This window comes from Vipera ursinii (assembly GCF_947247035.1).
Source record: "Vipera ursinii genome assembly, chromosome: 1".
NCBI classification, from domain to species: domain Eukaryota; kingdom Metazoa; phylum Chordata; class Lepidosauria; order Squamata; family Viperidae; genus Vipera; species Vipera ursinii.
Window position 1 is genome coordinate 239,433,039 of NC_139512.1, and position 19,274 is coordinate 239,452,312.

Below are 19,274 nucleotides of genomic sequence, written 5' to 3' on the forward strand. Positions count from 1 at the left end.
TATCCCCTTACCTAATGGATTCACAACCCATCTCCAAACATGCTTTGATCCTTCACTTTGGCCTCATGCCTTCAGTTTACAATCCAGATCCTGGGAAGCAAAAGCATGGAGAAGGAGCTTTCCAGTAAGGGGAAAAATTATTTGAAAATTCTGGGTGATTTCCCCCCCCCCATTTTAAAAATATATTTCCATAAGCATGTACAATATCCATGAGAGTTATTCCAAGGCACATTCTTAAAGAAAGATACTTAGCACTACTGCTAATATGGAGAAACATAAGTTTCCAAAGTCGTTCCCTTTCTGAAGGGAATGCTGGGTGTAGCTTGGGAGGAAGCTCTCAGCAACTTGACTACAGTTCCCAGGATTCTCTGGGCACTGGCATGTCATAAATCAGATGCACCTTTGTGATGCCAGTGGGCCTTGATGGATTTTCAGTGCATAAACAAAAAATAATCTTATTATGCTGGCTATGTGAACACAACAAATGCTTTACTAGAAAACTGTCTGAAGTTTTAAGTATTTCTCTGGGTACTCTCAAATGCTAAGATCTCCCCCTTTCTTTCCCTGAAAACATATATCCTATTTCTGCTTCATAAAGCAGGCATCACACTTCCATGTTTCTCAGCCATTTTCTTATTCTTTTTTTACAATCTATTAATTTAGTAATAAATTCAGTCTTGTCATTGTGCTTTCATCACATAGAGGCCTTATGGCTGGAAAAATAATTAGTGCTTTTATTTATGACAAAGTTTATTTGGTACCTAACATGCTTATAAAAATCACACAACTTTTCCACAATTTTCCCTTATACAGTTAATTTTTACTTATTTTTATGTTCTTGAAATTCAGACTTTTATGTATTTTTATTTGCTTTGTTAGAAAGCAAATACAAAGAAAGTACAAAGTTTAAAATCACTGCAGGTGTCAGTACATGAATGTGTTCCAATCTCTGTAGTTTTGGGAAAAGAAAATTGTATAAACTTATTTTCCTTTATCGTATATTTAAAATTAAGACTTACATTGAAGTGGCTATGCAACTGTTCCATGAAGCTTATATGTCATGATGCTTCTTACTGAAATATTTTATTCTCTGTAAATGTGCATCTCTGGTTTACAGTTTTTTCGTGGAAGAGGCATTTGGTTAAGAAGACACACCTTGATTTAGATAATCCCTTTTATCCCAGTATCAAATGACAGGCAAATGGATAGGTTTTGCTGTCATCCTGATTTGAGATTGGAAGTTGAATGAAAAGGCATATTTTCATGACTAATCCAGTTCTCCACCTTGGTACCCTCAGGATGGGTTGATATCACAATGTTAATTCCCAACTAGTATGGATATTGCAAGTCAAACACACCTGGCCACTGGATTGGAGAAAACTGGCATATGCATTTCCATGAAAAATTCAGTTCAAAAAGTGCTTGCAAAAGTCATGCTGGAAGAAAGCCAAGGCTTTTCCCCATGCTGCATAGCATCTTTAATGGCATTTTTCAGTAAGCCAAACTACTATTAAGGCCATGCTATAAAGTAAAACCCCTTTTTTGACAATTCAACAGCAGAACTCAACCGACAATGGATTTCAAAATAGTTTTTGACATTGGAAAGATCAGACACAGATAAATAGAAAAAATAACATTTTTATTTACAAATATTCCAAATATTGGATGCTGTAAACAAAATTCACAATCTGTTTCCTCTAGCCCAGAAGCAAATGCTTTTGTTATTTAAAAGGGTCTGTTTTCCAGCCTTTACTTGGTTCAGCCTCCCACCAAACCCAGAGTCAACAAATTCCCATAGCAGGAGGAATAGTTGGATGTAACAGGATGCGTTGCTGAAGACTACAAGCTCAGAATTCTATAGAATTTGGGAGAATGGAATTGACTTCAAGGGCTTTCAGTGCCATGTACAGCCCATTGTAGAATGCGTAGGCTTTCCAAAGTTTAAGTAGTTGTAATCATAGCAAACAGCAAAACTTATACATTGACATTTGATTTTTTTTTCCATTGCAATGGAAACTGGAAAGACATCCGAAAACAAATTAAACAAAATAAAAAAAAGAAAAAAAGTGCTGAATATGTCATTAGATATATTTCCTTCTCTGTCTCTTTTCCTTTACACAATTTTAAACTCCACAAACTGTTTTAAAGCTTTCTCTGAATGAATAAGAGCCCTCAATAATATAACTTGCATATAAAGCATTTTACAATAGGCATTTTTATAAGGTGTGCATGAAACTTTGTGCAATACCTAGCAGCAAGTAAGTTCTAAAGCCTTTGAATAAAATGAGTTATGAAAACAATAATCCTGCTGGCATTTTTTATTGTCACTTAATTTTTGCTTGTTTCCTTTCAAAGAATTTGTTTTATGTGTGCATATCGCAGATTATATACAGTACAATTTCACTGAACAACTTGGGACTGGAAGTAACACTTCCAATCATTTGAGATCCACACAACAGATATGGGAAAATGAGATTTTCAAAATATGCACTACTAAAATTATTCTTTTAAAATTCAATAGAATACAAAACCTTACATTCTCCCTTTCTCTTTCCAGCCACTGTTGAAGTAGAACAAATTTAGATCTTCCATGATTCAAGAGATAATTCACTGGAACCCCAATCAATTTAGCTATAAATGAGATGTCTTAAATTAAGCACTGCAACAACTTTTAAAATCTACTGAAGAAATAGTACAGGATCTTAAGCAGTATTAAGCATTTTCTCCTCAAACGATTAGTCTATCAAAATTGAAAAAGGAAGATAGATATTGCCAAACCCTAGCAAGAGCTAAGTATGTGCCCACAAAAATTTAATGATTTGGAAAATACAGATTTTAAGTTGTTTGGCCAGCAGTCAGTAGCATCAGACACTTTCTACTAAAAGCCCCCACCAATTACAACCCCCCCCATCCCAATATAAATGTGTGGACATGCCTGTAGCCTAATGAAAATTACCGAGCACTTGAAGGAAAAAAAATAATTGCCAGGATTTTACCACCCCCATTTGCTGTAAACAGCAACTAAAATCTGAACTATGGAATATGGTACAGTGTGTTGGCTGGGAGACCTATAATGCCTGGACTAATAATGATTTCTTAAAAATGGAAAAACTACTCCAAAGGAAAATATGCAATATATTAACAGCTTTTTATGGCCGAGGTCCTGCCAGTGATCCCCAGCCCCTTAAAAGAGTGGATATGACTCTCTCTTTTTTGCAGCAAAGTCACTGTGGTAAGGAAAAGATAAAACCACATTACCAGCTGATCCCATTTCCCCAGCCTTCAGCTCATTTTCCACCAGGAAGAGCTTGCAGAGTTGCAGAAGGCTCCCTGGTCTGTTTCCCCCCCCCCCCAAACACACACACACACACACACACTTCCTACCGTCCACTCCACATAAATTGGATTGGAATCTTTCATTATTCTGTTCTGGATGGTCATAGGAATTAAAGACAGACAATAAGTCTGATTTTTATCAAATGTTTACCTCTCTTTTCATTCGCCACAGATGAGAGTGGGTTAACAAATGCGAGCATTGTTTTATAACTAAGCCCACTAATTGAAATAAGCTTTTTTTTTAAAAAATCATACCTATCAGGCATCAGAAAAAGCCAAGGCAAGCAGAAAGTGCTTTCAAGAAAAGAACAAAATATGGTTTCCCCACAGGATTCACAGAGAGGACAAACTTTGAGAACCGTAAACACATGGGGATCCTATTCGACTAACACAAAATTATTGCAGATTTGGGGAAATCTTTCGTAATTTAAAAACTAGTAAGAGAAAAATAGATTGCCAGTAGCTTTCCAGGGGCCAAGGATAGATGGTCTGATTAGCAACTTACTAATCCTTACATTATAAATATGTCATCTTGTTTTATCGCTGATAAGGATGCATCTAAATAACATTTGATTCTATATGTGTTGGAGGCCTTCCTCCATCACTACTGGAAACGTCACACCATTAAAAACGGGGGAAAGCAGACAGGCCAGGCTCCAACACAATTCGTAAAGCATCAGAGCCTTAAATCCACACATAAGTTCCTTAATTAATTATCTTAAAGATCTCTTAACTCTGTATTTGAACATTAAAGCTAGATTTCATTTCTTTTTAAAAACCAGTTTGCTGGCAGAAAATACAAACAAACTCAGGACTCTTCTATATGATAACCAACACAAAGGGGATGGAAGAACATGCAGTAGATTGATTCTTTGAGAAAGTAAAAAAACGATTCCTTTTAAATAAGTCACAATATTAAGCTGCAAAATAGAGGGTGGCAATCAAAGATGTTTGATAGTGTATGTATGCGTTTGCAGACACATACACACACACACAAACGTGCAACACAAATGGTTCATTTCACATTTACTAAGTTATAGTGGTCGTGGAATGCACAGTGCATTCTGCTTGCTTTTCAAAAGAAATATTAATCATAAGTATTTAAATCACCAAGTAAAACAATATTTGGGAATGAGGGGAGCCATCTCTTTGAGCCACATTCCAGTTGGTGTCTTACTCCACCAGAGAGATATGTAGTCAAGGAATTTCTAAGCTGAACATTCAAACCACATTATATTAAGGTACAATAATTTAGAGTTAAGAAGTTTTGTCCAATTACAAACCCTTATGGCTCACAAATAGGCCAATTAATTACTTTTATCATCCGATTCCTGTTTTGTCAAGATTTTTCTGATATGGGAATCTCTGCAAAGTGTCTCACAATCATTATATCCTGTTGCAGGCTGGAACACACACACACATTTAAAACATTCCTTAACATTGCTACATTTCCCTACCATTTTTAAAACATGTGAATATATACATATAACGTTATACACACGCACACACACAAAACAATAAACATACACATCGTGTACCAAAGATTGCAGAACTCCAACAATATAACCTTTATATAGGTATTTGCAAGGAAAACAAATAGGAATATCCTCCACCATTTATTCACAAGCTTATTTTTTTTTAAGTTTCTTGTGTCCCTGATAAAAAAAACAAAATGCAAGATTAAACCACAAAACTATATTTTTCTCACTTCAAATTCTCTGAAGGAATCAGGCACTTTTGTTTAAAGTTTGTGTATACAAATATATATATATATATATTTATATTTCATAATCTACCATATCCCGTGTTTACTAGAATTTATCTTTGGTCCTAAAGCATATGAAGCTTGCTACAGCTGGTTTTCTTGCTTTCCACATTTTTTTTTAAAAATGTGAAGCATGCACACAGCTGGAAATAATGAAATTTGCCATAATCCTTCCCATCCCCACCCTTCTTTCAGCCTCCATCTCTCCTTTTCTTTTTTGAGCAAGCAATTTCTCTTAAAGCATTCTATCCAAGCAAGCTATACATTCTGTGGCAACCCTCACTGGGCAGCATAATGCATGCTCCAAAGAGAGAATTCCAAAATACACCTTATTCCAACATAACTGTATATTTCTGCATCTAACTTTTAATTCCTGAAAGCATATTTAGCTTTTTTTTTCTTTTTTTTGCTTCTTCTTCTTAAGGTTCCTTTTTTGATTTCAAGATTTTTTTTTCAGGGGGGAAAAAAAATCAAGACACTTTGCCAACTTTCGCTCTGCCATAGCTATGGGAGCAAGCATTGCCAACCCATATTGTCACCCACCATTTCTCCTAGGTTTATTTCAAGGCGATCTAGTTGCTCTTCAAGACAGGTTGCATACTCTGGGGTGGAATCCAATAGCTTTTGGTTCTTTTCTAAGTCATGCTCAGTTAACACCAGAGAGAAGAACCAGAAGAACTTTCCTCCAGCAAAAAAAAAAAAGAAAAGAAAGAAAAATAAAAGAGGAAATCACGTTGCACTAAAAAAACCTCCCACTTTTAAAAGAGGAGAACCACCTTCCCCCTTTATTTGCTTGCTGGAAAAAGACGTTCCCCAAGTCTTATTAAAACTGGCTAGTTACAGGGCAACCAAGTAGAATAAGTGTGCTGCTGACAGGGGAACATGGGCTGAACCTGGGCAATATAGTAATTGCTGAAGTTAGCATCAGCTACATAAGGGGCTGGCTGGTAGTAGCAAGTAACATTGGCCACGTTGGGGATGATGTTTTGCTCAGCCAGCACCCGGATGGCCAGCATGGTGATAAGATTTAAAGTCTGTCGCCTCTCGTGTCCCATCAGGCACACTGTGCTCTCATTCACCACCCCATGAAGGGTCATGAGATAGTCATACTTGCGGTCCTCGAGTCCCACAAAGTGGTTCTGCAAGTAAGACTCCAGCTTGCGCTGCTGTTCTCCAATGTCTGAGAAATCAATAAAAAACCTTGAGCACATATATCTCTGGAGGGACTTAATTTCAGATTCAGAGGCAGCCCTGAAGCCTCTCACTAGGAGGTTGCAGTATTTAAGGAGACCACCTCCCCTGATCTCTTCTGGATTTCTAGTTGCAATCGTCTTGTTACAAAGGTGATCAAAGGCTTCTTGGAAATCCCCATAGACGCTCTCCCCAATTATAGTCGGGTGAAAAGTTTCGGCCATTGGATTTTCAGAACATTCATAAAAAAGGAGGAGAGAGTCCAGCTTGATCTGAAAAGAATCTACACTGAACTCGAACTGCCTCCTCAGAGAGTCCACAAATTTCAGCTCCACATTTTTGCCACTGTTGTTGGATAATGAGATGAGGCTCCATCGATCTGAATCGTTGCAGACTTTCACCATTTTCTGTACGTAGGCTTCCTGCAATTTGAAACAAATACCCCCCCCCACAGAGAAAGAAAGAAAGAGAGAGAGAGAGAGAGAGAGAGAGAGAGAGAGAGAGAGAGAGAGAGAGAAGAAAAGGTCAGGAAATCAGTAGCAGCACTTCCTCTTTTGAACTTTCAATTGCATTTGATCCCAGCTTTACCCTACCATCCCCAGAGCTCAGGCATAAGAAAGAGACAATGTGGACACATTTAGTTATGTGCTCTGTAGACAGGCAGTGGTTAAAGATCAGAGAAAGGTGGGGGAGGGGAAACTCATGCCATGATAAATGCCCGAAAGGGATGTTCTGTGTAAGGGTGTCATTTAGTAGTTTCCTCCAAAGGTGTAATAAAAATGCATACAAAGTAAGAACAGTAGAATTATCTTGGAAAATTGTAATTTAATTACGGCAAAAAATAAGGTGGATCACACACTAGTTCTCCTATTTTTATGTCTTTAAAATCAAAAACTGTTGTTTTACCTTTTGGAGAAACTGGAAAATTTCCTAAATAAAATTTAAGCTTAAGATAATTCCTGCAGAGTAGTAACTTCAAGATTTTGGATGATCCCCAACTTCTGTTAAAAGGCCATTTGGCTTCAGTGAACCTCTGTTAAATGAGACTAGGGCTCTCAAAATCCTTAACTAAATCCCAGCAGTGTGTTTCCACAGCCCTGGGGCGGCATGGCTCTTGGCTTCTCTATTCCCTGTCTGAAGGGCAGGCAAACAAACGGAGGAGCAATGTTTCCCTCTAGCGGGGCCCATCCACACAACCCAAGGAAGAAAAGAAATAACTAATGAACACAACTTAGCTCACAGAAAAACCAGGGAGACTAAACAAGCCCAGTTTCTTTGGTTTAATTCAGCTTACAGATCAGGGCTATAATTAACGTTTATGGATCTCCCGGCTCTTCCTAAGCAAAGGAGAATTAATAGTTGGGAGGAAGCCTATTAAAAGACGGTGCTGGCAATGAGCATAAGGAAGAGCAGAGCGAACGGATGCGTCTAATCCTCCCTGGAGCCGTCACTGGCATTTTCCAACGCAAACTGAGGTCTCTTTTTTTATTCTAGGCTCACCCTGGTCCCTCTAAAGCAGCCCCACCTGCCGGGACCGAGCGTCCGCTCCCTTTAATTTACCTTCAAGGTGAGCGGCGTGATCTTCTCCTTGTTGACCCCGTCCGGCAAGAAATCCAAGAGGCAGTCCAGGACCACGTCTTTGACTCTCTGGAACTCCGCCTCGCCTTTCAAATCGGCGCAGAAGATGAGGTCCAAGTCCTTGTAGCCCAGGCCGCTATCCTGGTGCAAGACGTGGCTGGCCGCCGAGCCGTTGAGTCGCACGTCGCGCACGCCGATGCCTTGCTCCTCCAGGCGGCTCCTCACCACCTTCACGATCTGTCGCGGCTGCATTTCCAGCGTGGGGAAGTTGCCCCGGCCGTGAATCGGGATGGTTTCACTCAGGATAAGGTCCAGGCGTTGCACTTGCTCCCAAGTCAGCACATTGCAGCGGCTGTTCTCGCAACTGCCCGCGCAGGGCTCCGGAGGGACCTCGTTCGAGCTGCCGCTAAGACCGTTTTCGTCGTCTGCCATGGTCCAGCTTAAATTATAGGACGGTGTGGAGAGGTGTGTGTGTGTGTGTTTAAACGATACAGGCAGAACTAATGAACAAAGGCACCGTTTCCTTTTCAAGGCGTCTTCTTCCTTCGCTCCTAGCGGGGGTGGGGGTGGGGAGGAGGAGGAGGAGGAGGGTGAAAGAAATGCAAAAGCAAACGGAATTATAGCTGCGATCCTCAAGCCTGGAGGGTCGCAGTCGCTTTTCTCCGCCCCCTCCCATTCATCGAACTCCCTCGAGTTGTCAACTGCGTTGAGATACGAAGCGTAGCCGCCGCCACCACCAGGTTGGACTTGACCAGGGGCACAAATATTTTAACCACTTGCCCCCCCTCCTCCCCATCTACCGGTATACACACCCGGGCTTTCTCTCGACCACCTGCCGAATGTAGATATGTACGTGTACGTGACCGAGCCGCCTGACTATAAGGGGCGGCGAGGAAGCCCTGAAAGGGCTGGCAAGAAAGAGAAGGAGCGACAGGCAAGAGAGACGAGCGTCCACCTACGCGCAGTTGGAGGAGCAGCCCCGTTTGGAGTTATTTACGGAGCCATGTACCGTGGCCCGCGGTCCGTCCACCAGCGAGCCCCTTTCGCGCTTCTCCAGAGAGCTGCTCCGAGCTCGCCCTTCCGTCTCTAGGCTATTTGCTAGTTCTGATCGGAAAACGTTCCCAAGTACTTTTTTATACGGGTTGGGTTTTTTTTTTCCTCCTGGCTCTTCCGGGGCCCGAATCACTCTCCGCTCCCCACGCCCCTCTCATCTGCATATGGACGCTTCTTCTCTCGCTTTCCGACCCGCCCATCGCTCTGCTTCAACAGCTGCTTTTTCGCAGAGCTTTTGCTAAAGTTCCTTCCTCCGCCTCTTCTCCCCCCCCCTCCAATAAAAAACTGTCCCCAGTGCAAGGGGAGGAAAGGTGAAAGTCCGAATAGGGGGGGGGGATTCTGCTGGAACTTCCTGGAAGCAGCTGCTCGGAAAATCTGCCAGCGATGGGGCCGGAGGCGGTGGGAGCTCTAAGGGGAGGAGGGGGGGGGGAAATCTTTAATCGTCAACCAGGGATCCTCGAAAAGTGGGGGAGGGGTAGGTTGGGTGGAGGGTGGTCCTCGGAGCCAGCAGCCAAAGCCTGCGAAGATTTTTTTTTTTGGGGCTCTCCCTGCGGAGAGCGAGCGCGGAGTTGTACAACAGCCAGTCTCGCGGGGGTGGAGGAATGATACTTGTCCCTTCTGAAAGCCCTTCTTAGCCTGAATGGATGCGGTAGTTGCTAAAGTTAGCATCGACATCTGCGTTCGGCTGCTCGAAGCAGCAAGGGCTCTTGTAATGGCAGAGACAAACCGGCCCCTTACCCAACCGCTAGTCAAATTCCCCCTTCCTATTTATTTATTTATTTGTGAAAATTATTCGCCACCCAGTCTCACGGCATACCTTGACTCGGAGCTGCTTACAAGAGATGTAACTTGGGAAAGAATCGGAGGCTAAACGACATAACGGGGCTTTTTTTTTTTTTAGGTAGACACCAAGAGTAAAATTCTCATGTAGGTTCGTAGGAAAAGGAGGGGACTAAGGGGAAAAAAAAAGGGGGGGGACCAAGCTCTCGGTCGTTGCGCACTTGCTACTTTACGTTGTACTGTCTGAACATTTGAGAAAAACCCAGACATCAGCTAGACAAATAGGTAACACACAAATGAGGAGGGGGGAGCAGGATTGCTCAGCATCCCTCTAGGCACATTTTCCTGTGTGTGTGTGTGTGTGTTCTCTACACAACTGAAGAAAGAGACATCTTGGGCGAGAGCACTCAAGGAATGTATGAGCTCTCTGATTTGTGATAGATGCGGATACTCCCAGTCACCCAACTCCAAATTATATTCCGGTGGGCTCCCTGATGGTTAACTGGCAAGAAAGGGAGGGGGGTGGAAGTGGTACGTAAGGCGTCTTAGGACAGGCCTCTAGCGACGCAGGGAATAATTAGATCGTAATCCAGACGACAAAAATGTCTGGTGCGGAGCTAAACATAAAAGCAGTTGGAGGGAAGTTGGCTGAAATGTTTCGATTATTTCTTTTTTTTTAAAGAGTAGCTGTAGGCAGTAGAAAGAGTAATGTAATAATATAAATAATCGGGGTACTATTTACTGGACCGACCTTTCAGTCGGCCGGTGAAATCTGCGTGTCAAACCGCCGGCGCATCTTCTCACAGGTACAGGATAACCCAATTTAAAACAGTCGCCTCGGCCACCTTCTTGCCCTCCGCATTTATTCTCCGAAAGTAAAATTCCTAGGCACCCCCGATTTAACAAGTTAGTAGACAGGGCTGAGCGCCAAACAGCAAACGAGGCAAAGAAGTAAGGGACGCCGCTGTATTCAAGTAGGTCACGCAGTTTAAAAAGCGTTTAAATAAACGGCGTAGAATAGAACATTAGGCAAAAGTTGTCCGCTTTAATAGCAACTGTTACCTTTTATTAAAGGATTTTTTTTACAAAATCCATAATGTAATCTATTAAGCATTAAGATTACTAAAAAAAAAGTTTCCAATTGGCTAATGCATGCACGGGGGGAGGCTGGGGGAGGGAGGGGGGAGAATAAAATGCAGATAACTCACTTTTTTCCCCCGCTATGTCAAATCTCCAGTACGCAATCATGCAATGGCCTGAACATTAAAGAGTTAAAGCGCGGCAATCGAAGGACTCTACCTGCGCACAGCCAAATCCTCTTTAAATGTTGATGCGCAGGACTTGAAAGGCATGGCAAGAGAGCAAGGTACGTGGCCGAGGCGTCGTGCACAGATGCAAAGGTGTCTGTCACGCTTCCTAAGGAAAGATGAAGGAGACCACGGGCGATTAAAAAAAAAAAAGAGGGGGAGGTCAACCCAGCAGCTGGAAGAGCGGTAATAGGAGTGGGCTGCAACGTCACGGGTCCTGACGTTCCAGCAACAGCTGTAAGGCCATTCCAAAGACCTGTGATGTGCGAAGAGCTTCGCAAAGGTGTCTGTCACGCTTCCTAAGGAAAGACGAAGGAGACCATGGGCGACTAAAAAAAAAAAGAGGGGCAGGTCAACCCAGCAGCTGGAAGAGCGGTAATAGGAGTGGGCTGCAACGTCACGGGTCCTGACGTTCCAGCAACAGCTGTAGGGCGATTCCAAAGACCTGTGATGTGCGAAGAGCTTCGCAAAGGTGTCTGTCACGCTTCCTAAGGAAAGATGAAGGAGACCATGGGTGATTAAAAAAAAAAAAGAGGGGGAGGTCAACCCAGCAGCTGGAAGAGCGGTAATAGGAGTGGGCAGCAACGTCACGGGTCCTGACGTTCCAGCAACAGCTGTAGGGCGATTCCAAAGACCTGTGATGTGCGAAGAGCTTCGCCAATCACCGCCGCCTTGGCCGCGATCCTTTTATTTTCCTGCCTTCAGGCTCCCAGCGTGTCGAGCCAATTGGAAAGCTGCTCGGGCGAACGTAAGCTTGCCAGATCTGTGTGAATGAGCTTGTGCGCGCAGAGGGCGGGGGGGAGGGAGGAGGAGGAGGAGGAGGGGGGGGGGAGAGAGAAAGAGAAGAGCCCGCCCACGTGCCCACATACGAGGGTTGCTGCTTTAGGGAAGCTGAAAGCTTCCGCGGTTGGAGCCTTCCGCGGCGGGGATCAAGGAAAGCTAGGAAGGCCTTTTCGGTTACTTCCTTTTCCCCGAGAGTCCCGATCTTGGATTGGGGAGGAGGGGGATCGCGGTCGGCCAGGCAGACCAATCTGTCCTTCGAAAGCAGGAGGTGTGCCTGTGTTCGCCGAAGGGGGGCGCGATGGCGCGCCGCCAAGTTAAGAGGCGTTGCCTTGAAGGCGTCTTAGCTTCAGGACTCGGCCGGCCAGGTTCTCGCAGCAGCAGCAGCAGCTTATGAACCGCAGGAATTGTGCAATAAACCAACGGTGGCAAACAACATAAATAATAAAGATTAATCTTGTGACGGGGGTTCAAAACCTGCCTTGCCCTCCCCTCTCCCCTGTGCGCCGCCGTAAAAAGAGGACGCGGTGTGTGTGTGTGTGTGTGTGTGCTGGCGGCAGTTGTTGCTCACCGGGGAAAGATTTTCAGGCTCCTGAACCAGGGGTCTTCAAACTTGGCCCTTTTATGACTGGTGGACTTCAACTCCCAGAATTCCTCAGCCAAGCACGCTGGCTGAGGAATTCTGGCAGTTGAAGTCCACCAGTCATAAAAGGGCCAAGTTTGAAGACCTCTGTCAGGACCTGAACTTTCAGTGGGGCTTTCACACGTTCCTGAACTCAGCTTCGGCACAGAAATAACGCCGGTTTGAATCCGAGTCGTCTTATGTGCCACACACGGGAGAAAAAGAAAGCGACGATTTATTTATTTATTTATTATTTATTTATTTATTAAGGCAAGCGGCCGCGTCTGCTGCCCACATCGTGTTAAGCCACGGTTGCTTAAATCGCACAGGGACTCCGACGATAAGCCACGGAGTAAAAGCTGTCCAAATAAAAAGTTTTCATTTGGTAAAAAATACAAATCAGACGACTGGCGTTTTTCAGTCCTTTTTAGTACTTTGGAAGGGGCGGACAGCGCCGGACTAACATCCTTCCTTCGGGTGTCTCAAGCCACACGGATGGCTCTTCTTGCTTCCGGATGCCTGCTGACACCAGTACGCTTGCCAGCCCAGTCCAGAAGGGGAGTTTCCCCCCCCCCCTCTTCCCCCCCCCCCCAACCTTCCAGCGTTACATAAAAGCGAAGGCTTAGGCGCTCCACGTCCTCCCGCCTTAGTTTTCAGTACCAATCTTGTAAAAAATAATTTATACGTCGTCCAGAAGTTCTGGTACACTGACATGGAATGAAAAAAAAAATCGACAACGTGCCGCTACGCGTGTTCAACTCCCGCGCTTTCCAAGGTAAAAAAAAAACAGCCCGTTTCTTCTTTAATGACCGCCTGAAAGCGTCGTGGAAAATGATAAAGGCAATTGAGCACCTTCGGCAACGGCCGCCCCACTCTTGTGTTCTCCCTCGCCCCAACGGGCATTGGGGACTCCGGCTCGAAAAGAGTCCTTTCCCGGCACTTCCTGCTTTCTTCCCTCCCGCTCCCGCCATTTGAAATAACGTACGGTACTTCTTGCAGGAGCCAGATTCGGACTAGTACCTTTAATAGGAGAAGACAGCCTCGGGCAGGGCTGGTGGTTTCTAACAGCCCTTCTCCAAGCTGCTAAGGGGAATTCTCCTAGAGAAGTCGAGTTAACCTGCTGAAGTACAACCCAAAAAAAAAAAAAAAATCTGCCAACCCTCAAAGACGGGTTGAAATTGCCAGGTCTCTCAATTCCCGTCTCTCGGTCCGATCGCCTCGGACGGCCGAAAGGAAAGTTGGTTCGGGCGCCCCTGCCGGCAATGCGCGCGCCGGAGATTGGCACGCGCTGCGCTCGTTCCGCCCCATTGATTTACTTTTGCCTATGTGCGCCGCTTTGGTACGGGTTATGTGGCAATGCTGTCCCCTACCGGCGAAGAAGCCAAATACAACTTATTAGACTGCCTTCGCCTGCTGGGGGGGCTGGAGGTTGTTCTCCCCTGAGCTTGGCCTCCTTGGAGTCAGGGCTGGTTTTGCTGCTCAAAAAAAAAAACAACAATTCTGCTCCTAAGCGATGTTATCCTTTATTTTTCAACTCATCTAAATGAAGAAAAACTTCAGTTTACCTGAGAATAACCGATCCTAAAGGTAAACGGGGTAGCTGAGAAAAAGATTAAATTTATAAAGTGCCTTAGGATTTTCTTTGAAGAGCCTTCAAAACCACCGCTATCCATTGATCAGTCTGTTACCCACAGAACAGTGGAAATCACATATTAATTTCCTCATGTCACTGTGGTGTAAAACCCAGAGATCAGTTGGCTTTTGGTCACCAAATTATCACACTGCGCTTCAGAGGAGGTGTATTCTCATGGAATATAGATAGAAATCTCAAATTGTAAAAATCAGAAATGATCGTATCATAGGTTTGAAGCATCACCACAGTGTATAAATAATAAAGTTTGTATTGAGGGTGAAGGTTTGTTCTTTGAGCTTGTGGGTTGGTTTCCAAATGTTTCCTTACCAGGCTAGGTAACATCTTCAGCAGAGTTTAAGGAATGTCAGTTATATTGTCCTGGAGCTGTTTTGTTACCAAAACATTTATCCAAGAGTGTGGGGAAATTGTGGTCTTTGGTTGCTGAACTAAGCTCCATGCAGTCACACCATGGCCAATGCTATACGCTGTAGTTCAGCAACATCTGCACAACCACAGGTTCCCCTTAGTGAAGGCACAGCTCCTCACTCATCCTCCTCAAATATGTTTACATAGAAACTTTCAATTCCCCCATTAAGTCACAATTACATATATTCACAACTAAAATCATGAATCTCTATTGTTGTTGTCTAAAAGCATGGAACTGAGGCTCCTGTAAGTTCTGTAAAGCTGCTACTTAAATCCAGGGCCAAAGATTACATTAAACATAATAATTACAACCTGTTTCACTGTTGTTCTGTAGAAACATGGATTCAGGGCACAGCTCTATACTGTAGGGTTTTTTAGGTTTTAATTAGCTACAGTACAACATAGCCTTCATAAATTCTAACACATTTTAATTTTAGCATTCTTCCTCTATAGCAAGTGGAAGAAGGAAGTCCATTATATTAAGCACGTGTAAACTTTTATAATAGTTTGGTTGTGTTTGAAATTAAAATGGACTATATAGAAAAACAATATAGCAAGCTTGAATTCTAAAATGTTACATAGTTTGGTTTTGGTCAGATGAAGACGCATGTCTCTTTTCTTTATGTAATGTATTCAGGACACATCAGTTAAAACCAAACAGGCAAGTAACATTAGTTGCCAATCCAAATTTTCTCCAGTAGAATCAGGTGTTTTTGTCTGAGATAAGGAAGTATTGCAACTGTGCCAATCCTTGCTTTTTAAGCACAAAACATGGGGGAAAGCATTTCAATTGCTTTTTTCATGTCTATATGTATTCCTGGTGTTCACAACATTATAACTGCAATGATAAAAATGTGTATACATTTTTCTATCAGCCTTTGGAAGGCTTATGGCACTTATGGCACTTTTTCTTCAGAACTAGGAAGAAAAGTCATTTGAATATTATGGAAGAAACTAATCACAAAAAAACAAATATTTGAATAATACTTTTATCCTTCTATACAGTGAAGGATATATATATATATAATCCCATTTATATCCCGCCCTTCTTCGAAGACTCAGGGCGGCTTACAATCTAAGAAGCACAAATCAATGTGCTAAGCTATATTGTAAGTATTAAGTAAGGCAATTGCACTGAGTGCTTTAGAGAAAGAATAGAAACCTAACTATCCATTATTACATCATGGTAATGCAAAATCTAGTCAGAAGCAATTTAAAAAGAGACATTTTAATTACTGGTTGTGATCCTTTTCATAATTATAGGTTAATAGGGATAGATGATGGCTTCCCTAAGTGTGTGTGAGTATATTCACTTAATTCCAGTTTTGGCACATATTGTTACTTTCAGAATACTGATACCAAATTTGCAAAGCAAAATATCTCTCATAACTTTTATGCCCATAGGAAGTTTTTTTTTGCTTAGAAAAAGGGTAACAGAAATAAAAGTAATTGGAAGAATTAAAAAAGCTCTGCAGTTCCCAAAACAATGACAATTAAATTTGAAAATAAACTTTTTAAGAAGAATATTTCTTAAAATATGCAGGACCATACCTAAAACACCTCACCAATTTTGCAACTCTATTCAAGCTGCAAAAGATACCATGGTTTAGCAATTTCTTTTCAGAAAGGATTCTGAAAAATGAGAGGTGGATTGGTACAGGTTCCAGAGCTGACAAGTTGACTTATGCTTCCAGACAGAATAATAGTCATACGTTATCTTCATGATATTTTGTGAGACATTTGTTAAAGTCTTTATTGTAAAAGAGAGACAGAGATGAAAACTAATGCATTCAAGAGTTCTTTTAAAAATTATAATATCTTGATAGGGAAAAGAAACATATTCCATCATTATTCTTGTAAGCGCTGTAATCTTTAATTGGAAACCTACAAGAAAATTTATGTCAGTTTAGCACTTTGTTCTTCTTAGTGTTTGTTACACAGCCTCCTTGTTTTTTCACTGCACTTAACTGGTTCAAACAGCACAGCTATGAGTATAGGATGTGTAAGGGATTCTGTTTGTTAGGTGGCCTGTTGCAGAGCCTGACACACAGAGAGAGTGGCTGGCCCAAAGTCACCTGGTTGGCTTCAATGCCTAAGGGAAGATTAATAACTGGGCCTCTCTGCTCCTAGCCCAGCACTTTTAACTACTTTACCATGTTGCCGTTCATATTAGTTTAATGCTTTAAGAATTAAGATTGGAATCAAATCAGAAATTGTTGAAAACAGCTGATAAGAATTGTCAGTCAAATTAATAAGGAAATAATAAAAATTGACAAGAATTTCTAATATGAAGTAGGGCCTTTACAACCAATCAGAATGTAATGTTTTAAATTTTGTGTTAAAAGAAATCCAAATTTCAGATGTGAGAGAAGTCTGTGCATGAAGTTATGGACCGTTAATGGGTTCCAAATTAAGTTTTTGACACTGATGCATACTCTCAAGATGTAATTAATCTGCCAGCCTTCTAACCAAGAAATTGATTGTAAATCCCAGTGAGAGATGTAGCTTATTCTAGCAACTGTTATCATGTATAAAGCCAACTCAGTATATTTTCTGGAAATATAAAATGCAAGAATGTGAAACCATTTTGCTTTTTTCATCCCATAATGAAGCATCTTCCAGAATTGCTGAACTTTGTGGCATTGCTACTACCGGTAGATATAAAAGAATAATCCAACTTCAGATATCCACCTCTTTTTTGGAACACCCTGAATTTAATATCTCTGTTCTATTGACAATCGTATAGTTGTATATCAACTGTTTTGTTAATTCTGCATTAATTTAATCATTCAGTATTTGACCTGTACCGTCTCTGAATCATTTCAGTAGGTAGATGTATATAAACCAGTACAGCTGTGAATTTTATGCTACTGTATAAGCATAAATAATAATAATAATAATAACAATAATAATAATAATAATAATAATAATAATATAGTCAAAACTTAAGTATCCTACTTTGCTTCTGTAACTCCACTATCATTTTGAAGATAATGAATGGTTTGTGACTATTCCAATGAGCCAGTCTCAAAAGATTACATCTTTTTATTAAAGGTTAAATCTTGCAATCTACATGAAGTAATATTTCTCCACAGATCAAATATTTGCCTTCATGAAAAAAAGTTCAGTACTGAAGAAAGATAGATTTAGGTTTCTGCATTTTAAAATATGCATTATCTTTTTAAATCAGATATATAATTGATTATTATTGCTTAAGTCTTTATCGTTTCTGGTTAGGCAAAGTCTGAAATCTTTTAACACAAATATTAAATCCTGCTATTTATCTCAACTGCTGTTTTTCCTCTTCAGATAAATTCCATAAATCATCTGACTTATTCTTGTCAAACCAATATCCTGATATTATATGGTATTATTATCTATGTTCCATTGCCAGTTCTAAGGAATCCTTTGGGTGAATGTGAATGGTCATCAGCATCTAATTTTAATTTATGTTTTTGATTTTATAATTTGAATTCTGAAATTTTACTCTTACATATATTACCATTTCTTCCTTATCAGAAATTCTACTGCCAATAGAACACTGCCTTTGTCCCAAATCTTACAACACAGGCAGATTAATTTAAAATCAGGTGACCTTAAAGCTTTTTCTTGTATTGGAACCTACCTAGAATAGCTACCAAAGCAGGAAGTTCATTGTGGTCTTAATAGGCGAACTTATGCTTCAAGGCTGAATTGGATCTATACATCTCATGTTGAACAGACCTGCTCTGCATACTTTAGTGGCCAGACGTAAAGCTTTCATTACGGTTGCCCAAAGTCGTTACAAGGCGGCCAGTTTTTCAGAAGAGAAATCAAAGAAAAAAGGTGTTTGTTTGGGGTGATGAGAGTAGAAATTTCGCAAAAACCTAATTCTGGTTTGAAAGTGAATGCTCAAATCAGGTTTGCAGTTAACAATATAAGGAGGTTTGCCCTTTGCAAATATTTTTTTTTGCATCTACAACATGGCAGCAGCCAGACATTTTACCTCTGTAATTATGGTTTGCATATTAGTGGAGTCCTTGGTGTTGTCTAAGCTTAATTGTTTTCAGCAGACGTTTCATTTGCCAGCTAAGTAACTTTTCTCAGTTCTTCCTCTTCTATTGGTTTGGGTATTGCTCTCACCATGGCTGTGTTTCTTACTTAAGAGAAGGAATTATTATTATTATTATTATTATTATTATTATTATTATTATTATTATTATTATTATTATCATTAATTATTAATTATTATTATTATTATTATTATTATTATTATTATTATCTGATACTGTGGTATTTGATATGCAAATACATACTAACAGCCATATAACATGGGGGAGAAAAAGAAACATGGGATTATTACTGGTTCTTTGCATTAACTTAAAAACTCTAAAAAATTGAAAATTGGAAATTCACCACTAACAAAGGAACAAGTGAGTAACCTAATGACTTAAGTGATTCAAGTGTTTTGAACTCTGCTAATAGATTCAGGATACTGCAGCAACAACCTTTCTCCAAAATGAATGATGATTTGCATTTTCTCCCATTTTCCTTAAACCAGGAATATTTATTTTATTTATTTATTTAATGGGACTTATATGCTGCCCTATCTCCCGAAGGACTCAGGGCGGCTAACAACACCTGCTGCCGGCGTCAACTCCCCTCCGCCCTGTGCGTTCCCACAGAGAGGGCCTCCTCAGGGTGCCTCCGGTCAGAGAATGCCGGCTGGTGGCCCCCAGGGGGAGATCCTTCTCTGTGGGCGCCCCGGCTCTGTGGAATCAACTGCCGGTTGAGCTCCGGATGGCACCGGATCTCCGCTCCTTC

The 19,274-nt window shown here is 41.4% G+C and overlaps 1 protein-coding gene across 5 annotated transcripts; it reads right to left on the reverse strand.

Moving 5' to 3' along the window:
* Window positions 1–1,620: 1,620 nt before the first annotated feature.
* On the reverse strand, window positions 1,621–11,684 carry TENT5A (terminal nucleotidyltransferase 5A). Of its 5 annotated transcripts, none has more exons than XM_083377463.1 (3): window positions 11,003–11,684; window positions 7,853–8,421; window positions 1,621–6,714 (listed from the first exon to the last, which is right to left on the reverse strand). In XM_083377463.1, exons 2-3 carry the CDS (start codon window positions 8,300–8,302, stop codon window positions 5,935–5,937), a joined length of 1,230 nt encoding a protein of 409 aa, XP_083233589.1. In that variant the 5' UTR covers window positions 8,303–8,421; window positions 11,003–11,684; the 3' UTR covers window positions 1,621–5,934. The 5 variants fall into 5 exon arrangements, with proteins under 5 accessions (XP_083233589.1, XP_083233591.1, XP_083233588.1 ...); XM_083377465.1 differs by having other exon boundaries at window positions 7,853–8,418; window positions 10,908–11,684; XM_083377462.1 differs by lacking the exon at window positions 11,003–11,684 and adding an exon at window positions 8,830–9,012.
* Between the last annotated feature and the right edge of the window lie 7,590 nt (window positions 11,685–19,274).